The 12,408-nt window shown below is 38.0% G+C and overlaps 1 protein-coding gene across 1 annotated transcript in view; it reads right to left on the bottom strand.

Annotated features, from left to right (window-relative positions):
- Positions 1-1,707: 1,707 nt before the first annotated feature.
- CNGB3 (cyclic nucleotide gated channel subunit beta 3) overlaps positions 1,708-12,408 on the bottom strand; it is a 152,090-nt gene continuing 141,389 nt past the window's right edge. Inside the window, exons 16-18 of the mRNA XM_047842749.1 lie at positions 5,029-5,175; positions 4,400-4,574; positions 1,708-2,097 (exon numbers count right to left, since the gene is read on the bottom strand). Coding sequence (XP_047698705.1) covers positions 1,837-2,097; positions 4,400-4,574; positions 5,029-5,175 — 583 coding nt within the window. The 3' untranslated portion in view covers positions 1,708-1,836. The remainder of the gene's footprint in view (positions 2,098-4,399; positions 4,575-5,028; positions 5,176-12,408) is intronic.

Below are 12,408 nucleotides of genomic sequence, written 5' to 3' on the forward strand. Positions count from 1 at the left end.
AAAGGTGTTATATATTTTAATTTATTTATAGGATGTAAGGGGAAAACATATTCACAAATTCAGAATTTTTCCCCTATTACTATACTTTTTTCAAGCTCTATTTCCACATTTTGCTTCTTCCTTTTCTAATCATTCTTTCTACACGTGAACTTCCATTAATCAAGCAAGTGCTATTTAACAATTTCTCTCCATTCCCTCAACTCCTGAAAAACATCAACCAACCTTTTGTAAAGCTTGCCATGTGTTTATGATACTCAAACACTGTGTTCAAAAATGGTGACTCAACCAAATGGTACATTTTATTATAGTGATCGATTTATACATGGTTTGCTGAATGTATCTATGTTGTAGGCATTTTGGCCAACATGATTTGTTAAAATCCTCTCAGCAAAGTGCTGTTACAATGACCATCCTCTGGGACTTGGGAATAGCCTTATTATACAGAACTTAATGTTATACACTAATGGCATTTATTAGAATGGAATTCTATATATATTATTACTTCCGACATCAGCCTGGCTTTTTTAGTCTCCTCACAGCATGAGACTTTAGTAATTATGCTAATGTTAGCTGATTCATGAGGACAACTTCCTAAAGTGCACTTAATTAACTTGGAGATTTTGTAAACAGCTGTACATGTAGGTTCTGCAAATTGTAGGGATATGTCAATCTGACATGTGTACAGTCTGCCTTCCTAACCTCATCACTTTTTACTAAAGCTGAAAACAATGAGAAGCTGAGATCTGGCACCTTTATTTTTTTTTTTAATTTTTTAATGTTTATTTTTGAGACAGAGAGAGACAAAGCATGAACAGGGGAGGGTCAGAGAGAGAGGGAGACACAGAATCTGAAGCAGGCTCCAGGCTCTGAGCTGTCAGCACAGAGCCCGATGCAGGACTCAAACTCACGGACTGTGAGATCATGACCTGAGCCGAAGTCAGACGCTCAACCGACTGAGCCACCCAGGCGCCTTGAGATCTGGCACCTTTAGAAGCAAATGCTTGAGGAAGATTCTGAGAAACATCACTTTAGCCTACCTGAAGATGGGGATGATTGGATTCCTCCAGTCTGAGCCTGTGGAGCCAGATGAGTTAGGCAGACTGTTGCCTTTTAAGTTGGTATGAGGGAAAATATTCAAGTTTGTTTCTTTAGCAAAGGGAATGAGTTTTCCAACATGTCGCTACAATATGATATTTCCCCGTGGGTTTGTTAGTACTACTGACCAATATTGCTCCTCAGGGGACTTTTCTGCAAGTCAGATTTCACATCCACAGACTCCGTTATCTCTGCTTCCCTTCAATTCCAACTGCTGGATTGATATGATATTTGAATGACTCATCATCCTTGCTTGAATGGAAATCACCTGATGTTTTATTTTCGACATTTTATTGAAATCTCATAATCCCCTACAAGTGAGAAATAACAGTACCATGCAAGACTTTCACACACACACACACACACACACACACACACACACACACTGAAGAGAAAAGGTAAGTGAATCACTTCAGGGCCAATCCCAAGCTAATCAAAATGGAGGAAGAAACATCATTAAGAAAGAATGGAAGAGAAAAAAACCTTACAACATAAAATTAGGAGAAATACCAATTGCACAAAGCTAATGACAATGGAGAATAGGGATGGTTTTGAAATAATCTTCTTATTACTACTGCATAAGATCACACTCTCACATAAGTTCTAGAAACTAAGCCAGGGATTTGTGTATGGATTCTCAGGGGTCCTGGCAAGGTCTTTTCCCCTCATTAATTTAAGCTACAATCCTGGGTACAATCTCTTTGGGAATTAGCTAGATTACATCTAAAGATAATCAAACACTTATTGTTTAGCCTTTTCTTTGACTTCAATCATCAGAACTTCTTCCCCAGCCTCTGTAGAAGGAGCCATACTGATGATGAGTGATTGACGAGTAGTTCCTCTGGGTAAAGCTGCCCTTCTAATTGACTGGGGCACTTCCTCTGCTGTAACAGAATTTGCTCTACATTCAGAGCTGTCCTGTGTTTTCTCTACTGGTTCTCTTCGTTTATCTTCATATTCTCTTCCTTTACCCTCTCCTTCTTTGGAGTTTTCACTTTTTTCCTGGAAGAAGTAGTTACAAAAAGTTGGTTTTGAAATCATAATCAAGGACATTGGAGTCTTATGATTAATATTCAATGGCTAAGGATCACCACGAAGACAAAGACTGTCTGAATTAAGTTAATGTGGGAATCATGTCTGCCTTGCATTCTACTATCATTTGACAGCTTTGTGATGTGCTGAAGAAGGAGGCTGAGCTGTCACATTTGACAGTGTAATTCTGGACTGCATTTTCCCTGAGAAGGAATTCTCTTCCTATTGGTCCTTATGCTCGCTGAACTATTAGACTTAGTGCTTAGGACTCTTTGCTCTAAAAATATGTACTTATTTATTTTATGAAGATGAAATTTTAAATATTTATTTTCTAATAAAAAAGTATTAACCAAATGCCATAAAAATACTACAGAAAGTATGGTTTTCCTGTTGCATAAGCTCATGGGAGAACCTCAGGGAGAAACTCATATCTCTTTCCTCATACAGTCTTATTCGTCCCACGGGTGGTTGAGCTATATGGTTTTAGAAACTACTATGCTTAGTATCATCTGTAGAAGTTTCATAGTAAAAAAACATACTATGCTCTGTGCTGATGATATTTGGGGTCAGTTTAAGAGAGGCTCTTACTAGGTATGAATGGCACATATAAAGTTGAGAAACTTACTTAACATGTTGACACATATTTCTTTACCCTGTAAGTCTTTTACCTAGATTATTATGTTTTTTAATTTTTTAAAAAGTTTTATTTATTTTGAGAGAGAGAGAGAGTGAGAGCACAAGCACATGAGAAGGGTAAGGGCAAAGAGAGGGACAGAGAGAGAGGGAGAGAGAGAGAATCCCAAGAGGCTCTGCACTGTCAGTGCAGAGCCAGATATGGGGTTGGAACTCATGAACCTTTACAGAGATTATTATTTCTATGCTGATTTGGCTTACACTGTATCCCTAATTTTCACCATAGTGCTTCTCTGTGAAAAGGAAGAGGCAAGTTTTAGTCTCTTGAGTGTGACTTGTTTATAATATTTGCTTTACCAATTTTCTGAAAGATCCAGTCAGCCATTTCTTACAGTTTAAGAGATAACATGACTAGATTCAGAAAACCTGCATCCCTGCTCTGTTTTTCAATAGCTGCCCCATAGACTTATTATAAGAATCAAAGAAATATGAAAATAAAGACAGAAAAACTGTAACATTTGAGTATCTTGACATTTCTAGGAATTGGGAGGCAGCTCAGTATAGGACTACAAGTGTGAATACCTGAGTAATAGTTTTTGCTCTGTCACTTTTTGTGAACTTATCCAAATAAATTGAGCTGTTTCTTCATCTATAATATGAAGGGTTTGGGTAAAATCTGTGAAATTATTTCTGGGTTTAAACATTTGTGATATATAAGTGATTGAATATTTGTGAAAGTGGGTCATTGGTAAAATGTGCTATATATTTATAGGTGTATATGTATGTTTATACGTAAACAATTGATTCTCATTATTCCTGGTAGTTTTGTTCTATACAGCTGCCACAAACACAGAATTAGCAAATACTGAACCATTGCTCCTAGGGGTAATGCAGGATTTGGTTCGTATGAGGCTCTGGCCACATTTTTGTCAACAAATCAATACATAACCTTGTTTTATGAGTATTTCTGTTTAGGGACATTTATTTAATATATATTGTTGATTCATTTTATTGAACTCATGCCCAACAGCACTATAACTCATGCTTGAATGAAGCTTATCTAACACATGTCTTTTGTCTGTAAGACATATCAGAAATTTTTGTGCTTAGGATCACTAGACAGAACTTCAGCACTATGCACTGCAAAAATGAGGAAAACATAGCACTTAAACAGATCATGAAAATCACTTGTTTACAGTGTGAGAACTGAAATAAGAAGGTAGAGTTGTCTTCTTGCTCAACTTCAGCTGGGGACATGTGCATTGGGCAACTTAAATTTTCACTGCTCTGCACATATGTATGTTTGCAAATGACCACATGGAGTATTGATTTTGGGATTACAAAGAAATTTCAGCAAATAGGCAGATTTGCGAATATATAGAATATATAGATAATGAGAGTTGAATGTTTGTATATACATATATATTAAAACCATCTATAATAAACTGTGAGGATTAAATGTAATGAAATATGAGGATATAGTTTAGAAAATAATAAGTGCTATAAATAAAGTAGTAATTATTCACATTAGATGCATCCAAACTGTCCCAGTATTTGAAATGGAATTAGAGTAGGAGCTTGTCTGGGTATACTTAGTTCAATGATCTGTTACAGCCCTCAATTCACTCTGCCTCATTACCTGGATGGTTTGTTCCCTCTTCATTTTGAGTAGTCTTGTAAGACCTGCTTTTCCTGTGCCTCCCAGGAGAGCTTTAAACATTTTGGGTGTCTTTTGTTTTGGTTGGAAGAGAAAAGCAAGTCCTTTTCTTGGAGGGGATTCCTCTGTGCCTGGAGCCTTCTTCTTTAGAAGCACACTGTGGATGGAAGAGAAAGGCTATTTTAGATAGTACCGTAAAAGTTCTGGAAAAACCTACCAGACACTGTCTTGTCTCCTAATCTGTGAAGTTTTCAATGGATATCTGCATAAACAATTGTTTGTTGAATGTTTCTTATGGAGAAAGTTGATCTTTCTCCATTATGACTGCCATCATAATATAGTTCTCCTCTTAGATATTACAGTGTAAAACCAACTCTAGTTTTTTTTAAGCTTATTTATTTTGAATGGGGGGGACGGGCAAGGGAGAGAGAGAGAGAGAGAGAGAGAGAGAGAGAGAGAGAATCCTAAGCAGGCCCTGTGCTGTCAGTGCAGAGCCCAACATGGGGCTCAATCCCATGAACCTGTGAGACTGTGAACTGAGCTGAAATCAAGAGATGCTGGACCTACTGAACCACCCAGGTGCCCTTCTAATGAGGTTTTAAAGGTTGTACCTGGCTTTCTTCATGAGGAGCTTTTCAGAATCTGGATAATGCACTAGAATTTCTTGGAGGGTCTTTTTGTCCAGAGTTAAAAGATTGGCAAACCCATGGGCTATCACATTGGCAGTTCGACGGTTTCCTCCTCTTGCTGCTAGAAGGCTGTAGATAGAAAGGTGAATGTTTGCCACCAGTTTCACTCTCCTTTCACCAAGATATTTAAAAAAATGGATTTACACTGCTTCAGAGAGGTGAAGGTGAGAGTTCAGGTGTTTGTGTGGAAGAAGTAAGATGTGGTGGTGATGGAAGTGGCAACAGTTTTCAACATGTTTTGTCTATACCTCCCACTTCAAATGAAGGATTTGTAGCCATCAGTGCCCCGTGAGATTCTCCCTCCCAGATTCCAGAGGCACAAACTCCTGTTGAACTGGGTATCTTCTGTTTGCTCCTCCAGATTCACTTTTCATCCTTCCCAATCCTCTCTGCTCGCCAGAAAGCTGACCTCTGGAGATTTGCCCTCTGACTTGCATCTGAGTTCAGCCAATGGGAAATAGCAGTAGGAAGTTGGAAAACAGGAGGAGTGTGGTGTTGGAGCATTTATTCCACTGTTCATTCCTTGCCAGAGCTTATGTTAGCAGTAACTATAGTTCTCCACCAACATCCACAGCTCCTGACATGTGGCCATCTTCTAGAAGTATGATTCTCTATAGCTCTGTCTTGGTTCTGGTAATGTACCCTCCTCTTGCCCCCTTCAGGCCTAGCTGCAGAAAAACTTCTTTGCTGTTGCTAGCTCCAGGATACATCACCATCCCTTGTTGGATATACTGAAGTTTCTCCCAATTTCCTTCTATTGACTTTTGTCAATAGTTCCTTTTTAAAGTCTTCTTCATTACCTTGTTTGAGTGTACTTTCTGTTTTCTGCCTGGGTTGTGTCTGATATAGATCTGACATCAAATCTTAATGGTGCCCTGGTTATATCTGGTAAATCCAATCTCTTCTCCTAGTTAACACTCAAATTGTCTTGGTTCTCAGTATTGTAACCTCTCTGTAGTATAGTCCTTCACATATAACTTCCCATTAGGAGTGTCAGTGAATTCTGGGCTTTATATCTCTCAGAGACATAGCTGGGCATTTTGTATTTGAGAAGTGATGAACAAATAGTTGGTGAATAAAAGAATACATGAATGAATAAAAAAATGGGTAAAATTATATCATTCACCAATAATCTGGAAAATAAGGGTTGGTATTTAAAACAAGACAAGAAAAAACACATTTAAATGCTTTAAAAACACTACAGGCTTTGCACTGCAAAGATAACACAATAGATTTAATCTCTTGGAGTCAATCAGTTAGGAAAAAATAGTTGTGGTTTTATCATTTGTGTGTGTGTGTGTGAGAGAGAGACAGAGAGAGAAAGCTCACATTAATAAAAACACAATCTTTAGGGGTAGAAAGGACAGAGAAGGCAACTTGGCAATAAAAATATTCATATTTTCACAGCCCTGCCTTTGGGGACAATAATGCATGAGAACTTGCATGGGTCCTATGTCTGAAGATTTGTATTAGATAATGTGTGATTCTCTGACTATTGCAGAAAAAGGAACATTCCACTGCCTGTTAATAAGATAAAAAACTAACATAGGTTTCAGAAGTTGTCACTTTTATTCTTACTATAAAAAAAAAGCTGAAGAAATTGGAAACCAATAACATTTCTTGGATCTATCAGAGAACTGAGGTTGCAGGGTAAATTCTCCTCCAAATCTGGAGAGATAGGTGAATCCAGACAGCCACAGCCAGATCTACTTACCTGGAACAGAAGTCCTGGAGCTGAAACTGCTACAAAAATTTAAATGGTACTTTTTATAAACCGCTAGGTTGAGAGTGGATAATCAAGAAACTCTTGGGGGTCACAATTATGGGGACTAATACCTGGGTTTAATCCTTGAGGAACCCCACCATGTTCTCATGGTTAAGAGCCAAGAAAGATCTGCTTGTGGCTCTGGCAGTAGAAGAGGATGATTAATCATCTTAAAATATACCCAGAGCTCATTTGTTCTCTACAACAAAGGGCTGCTATCTAGGGGAAAAGACTACGAGAGCCTTATCCCACCCAAAGGAAAAGTGTTTCTCCCACCCCAGACCCTTCTAGCCTTCCTGTCTTATTACCTAAGGTGGGTAGCAAGCTAAGAAACACTTGTAAAGGTCACATCCCGGGAACATAGATCCACTACAAGACTGAGATTTAATTATAAGATTATAGATTCCCCCCATATTTTATCATTGTACTAATGGGGCTCTTGTATATTAACAGTGGATTATAGCTGCAGGATGCAGACTTTCTCTGAGGAGGTGTACTTAGGGAAGGCCAAAGTCAAAAGGTGGGGATGGAAACAAGGGCATTTTAGAAAAATTTGGTAGCTCTGGCACTTAGAGCTACAGCAAATATTAAATACAGTCCAACTCCTAGTCAGATTAACATAAAACATCATGCTAAAGACATATCTACCTCAGTTCTAATTACTAATTACATCATGTACAGCTTCCAATAAAAAATTATAAACCACACTAAGAACACAAGAAAACCACAGCCTAAAGAGACAAAGAAAGCATGAGGACCAGAGTGGGATATGACAAAGATACTGGAATTCTCAGAGAATTTAAAATGACTATGATTAATATGTTAAGGGATCTAATGGAAAAATTAGACATCATTTAAGAATAGATGGGAAATGTAAGCAGAGAGATGGAAATTCTAAGATAAATTCAAAGGAAATATTAGAAATCAAAAACACTGTAACATAAATGAAGAATGATTTTGATGGGCTCATTAGTGGACTGCATGGGGCCAAGAAAAGAACAGATGAGTTTGAAGATAGGTCAGTAGAAAGTTCCCAAACAAAAATGCAAAGAGAAAAAAAAAGAAAAAAAAACAAGCTCCTCCCCCGGCCCTGAACATCAAAAACTGTAGGATAATTTCAAAAAGTATAAATATATATGTATCTTTTGTGTATACATATACATAAGATATATACAAAAGCATGCACCATCCTCTAATATTAGAAAAAATATTTGAAGTAATTATGGCCAAGAAGTTTCCAAAATTAAGTACAGACGCCAAAATGCAGATCCAGAAAGCTCAGAGAATAACAAGCATGATAAATACCACCCTCCTTACATCCTACACATATCAAATTCAAATTGTGATAAACCAAAGATAAAGAGAAAATCTTGAAAAGAGACAGAGGGGGAAAACATCCTGCCTATTGTAGTATAAACCCTGATAGTTGTGTTTTATTCCTTATTTTGTAATGCAAGTGCTTGACCTAAGCTTGATTGCTATTTCAATGATGATCTCAAACACATTGCCAGCCACCCAACTATATAGTCAGACTGCCTTCCCTCACTGAGGTTCCTTTGTTTTAGAGATCTTGGTGAATTTTGATAACTGACAATTGGGCCACTTGTTTCTTTCTCTTCCCACACTTTAAATTCCTGGTCTTGTGTATGTATGTATGTATGTATGTATGTATGTATTTATTTATTATTTCTTTTTATACTTCATTTCTTTTTTTTTTTTAAACTTTATTTATTTTTGGGACAGAGAGAGACAGAGCATGAATGGGGAGGGGCAGAGAGAGAGGGAGACACAGAATCGGAAACAGGCTCCAGGCTCTGAGCCATCAGCCCAGAGCCTGACGCGGGGCCCGAACTCACGGACTGCGAGATCGTGACCTGGCTGAAGTTGGACGCTTAACCGACTGCGCCACCCAGGCGCCCCTCTTTTTTTTTAAATTTACATCCAAGTTAGTTATCATATAGTGCAACAATGATTTCAGGAGTAGATTCCTTAATGTCCCTTACCCATTGAGCCCATCCCCCCTCCCACACCCCTCTAGCAACCCTCTGTTTGTTCTTTATATTTAAGACTCTCTTATGTTTTGTCCTCCTCCCTGTTTTTTTATTTATTTTTTCTTCCCTTCCTTTATGTTCATCTGTTTTGTCTCTTAAAGTTCTCATTTGAGTGAAGTCATATGATGTTTATCTTTCTCTGACTAATTTCGTTTAGCATAATATCCTCTAGTTCCATCCACGTAGTTGCAAATGGCAAGATTTCATTCTTTTTGATTGCTGAGTAATACTCCATTGCATATATATACCACATCTTTTTTATCCATTCATCCGTTGTTGGACATTTGGGCTCTTTCCTTACTTGGGCTATGGTCGATAGTGCTGCTATAAACATTGGGGTGCATGTGCCTGTTCAAAACAGCATACCTGTATCCCCTGGATAAATACCAGGTAGTACAATGTGGGGTAGTTCTATTTTAAATTTTTTGAGGAACCTCCATGCTGTTTTCCAGAGTGGCTGTACCAGTTTGCATTCCCACTAGCAGTGCAAAAGAGATCCTCTTTCTCTGCATCCTTGCCAACACCTGTTGTTGCCTGAGTTAATGTTAGCCATTCTGACAGGTGTGAGGTGGTATCTCATTGTGGTTTTGATATGTATTTCCCTGATGATGAGTGATGCTGAGCATTTTTTCATGTGTCGGTTGGCCATCGGATGTCTTCTTTGGAGAAGTGTCTATTCATGTCTTTTGCCCATTTCTTCACTGGATTATTTGTTTTTTGGGTGTTGAGTTTGGTAAGTTCTTTATAGATTTTGGATACTAACCCTTTATGTGATATGTCATTGCAAATATCTTCTCCTATTCTGTTGGTCACGTTTTAGTTTTGCTGATTGTGTCCTTCACTGTGCAGAAGCTTTTTATTTTGATGAGGTCCCAGTAGTTCATCTTTGCTTTTGTTTCCCTTGCCTCTTGAGACGTGTTGAGTAAGAAGTTCCTGCAGCACAGGTCAAAAAGGCTTTTGCCTGCTTGCTCCACGAGGATTTTCATGGTTCCTGTTTTATATTTACGTCTTTCATCCATTTTGAGTTTATTTTCCTGCTCTTATGTCTTAAATTCACCATTAGTGAGCTCACAAAATCCTAGGCCTCCATTCTCAACCCCAATAAAAGTAGAACCCCAGGCCCATACACTCTCCCTCTCTCTATCTGCAACCTCACTGTGTGGCCCCAGGTGTGCTGTGTAATTTTCCAGGTCTTGTAAGTAATAAATCTTATTTTTTCAAAGTTTCCTCTGGTTGTTGTTGAAGAGCATTTACAGTCTTTTTTTTTTAATGTTTATTTATTTTTGAGAGAGAGAGAGAGAGACTGAGAGCACTCAAGTGGGGGAGGGGCAGAGAGAGACAGAAACACAGAATCTGAAGCAGGTTCCAGGCTCTAAACTGGTATCTCTAAGCCCACGTGGGGCTCGAACCCATGAACCATGAGATCATGACCTGAGCCAAAGGTGGATGCCTATCCAACTGAGCCACTCAGGAGCCACTCACAATATTTAAAAAAATAATAATAATGTTTATTTATTTTTGGAGATGGACCGAGACAGAGAGTGGGGGAGAGGTAGAGAGAGGGATACATAAAATCTGAAGCAGGCACCAGGCTTTGAGGTGTCAGCACAGAGCCCCATGTGGAGCTCGAACTCATGAACTGTGATATCATGACCTTAGCCGAAGTTGGATGCTTTAACCAATTGAACCACCCAGGCTCCCCTGGGGAGCTTTTTAAAAAGTTTTAAAAGTTTTTGTTTATTTATTTATTTTGAGAGAGACAGAGCACTGTGAAATCATGACTTGAGCCAAAATCAAGAGTCAGGTGCTTAACTGACTGAACCACCCAGATGCCCTGCATCTTACAATCTTAATAAAAACTACAAGGGCCAGTCCAGCCACATTGGTTATTCATAGGTTTAGACAGGCACAAAACACCTTTAAGAGGAACAAGGATAAGAACCAGCAGACTTTTCTTTTTTTTTTTTTTTTTTTTTTTTTTTTTTTTTTAAATTTTTTTTTTCAACGTTTATTTATTTTTGGGACAGAGAGAGACAGAGCATGAACGGGGGAGGGGCAGAGAGAGAGGGAGACACAGAATCGGAAACAGGCTCCAGGCTCTGAGCCATCAGCCCAGAGCCCGACGCGGGGCTCGAACTCACGGAGCGCGAGATCATGACCTGGCTGAAGTCGGACGCTTAACCGACTGCGCCACCCAGGCGCCCCAAGAACCAGCAGACTTTTCATGAGAAGCCACACAAATAAAAAGAGAGAGTGAAATACAGTGTTGAAGTTCCTAACAGATTAGATCATAATTGTTTTTACCACAAAGAAGAAATTATAATTATGTGACATGATATAGGTTAGCTAATGCAATAGTGGTTATCATATTGCAACATAAATGAATTTTTAAAATCAATATGTTTTATCCCTAAAACTTACACAATATTAAATGCCAATTATATCTCAAAAAAAATAAAAACAGTAATAAAAAAGAAAGAAGCAAAAGCAGCGACTTAGAATTCTATGTACATGGAAATTATCCTTCCAAAGTGAAAAAGAGACAAAGATTTTCTTAGAAAATCAAAAGCAGAGGGGCTTCAACATTAGTTCACCTACTCTGCAAAAAATGTTAAAAAGAAGTTCTGCAGGAAGAAAGAAAATGATATAGTTAGAAACTCAGGTCTACATCAAAACTGGAAGGACACTGGGAAAAGAATAGAGGTAAAATCAAACTAAAATCTTAGTTTTTCTTATTATTAATTGATCTAAAAGATAACTTTAAATAATGAAATAATGATGCATTAGGTGATTATAGTATATGGATCATTATAGGCATCATTAATGCCTTAAGGACTGGTAGGGAAGAATTGGGGATATTGTGTAAGGTTCCTGCTCTGCAGTTAGTGTTCTGTGAAGGGAGACTTAGATTAGTTTAAATTGTATATTGCAAGCTGTATATTGAAAAGAAGTATAATTGATATGCTAAGAAAGGAGAGAAAATCAAATCATGAAAAAAGCTCACTTAAACCCAGAGAAGGCAATCTCAAGCTATTCCAAAAAATAGAAAGGGAAGGAAAACTTCCAGACTCATTCTATGAAGCCAGTATTACTTTGATTCCTAAACCAGACAGAGACCCAGTAAAAAAAGAGAACTACAGGCCAAAATCCCTGATGAATATGGATGCAAAAATTCTCAATAAGATACTAGCAAATAGAATTCAACAGCTTATAAAAAGAATTATTCACCATGATCAAGTGGGATTCATTCCTGGGATGCAGGGCTGGTTCAACATTCGCAAATCAATCAACGTGATACATCACATTAATAAAAGAAAAGATAAGAACCATATGATCCTGTCAATCGATGCAGAAAAAGCATTTGACAAAATTCAGCATCCTTTCTTCATAAAAACCCTTGAGAAAGTCGGGATAGAAGGAACATAGTTAAACATCATAAAAGCCATTTATGAAAATCCCACAGCTAACATCATCCTCAATGGGGAA

Source organism: Prionailurus viverrinus, chromosome F2, assembly GCF_022837055.1.
Source record: "Prionailurus viverrinus isolate Anna chromosome F2, UM_Priviv_1.0, whole genome shotgun sequence".
NCBI classification, from domain to species: domain Eukaryota; kingdom Metazoa; phylum Chordata; class Mammalia; order Carnivora; family Felidae; genus Prionailurus; species Prionailurus viverrinus.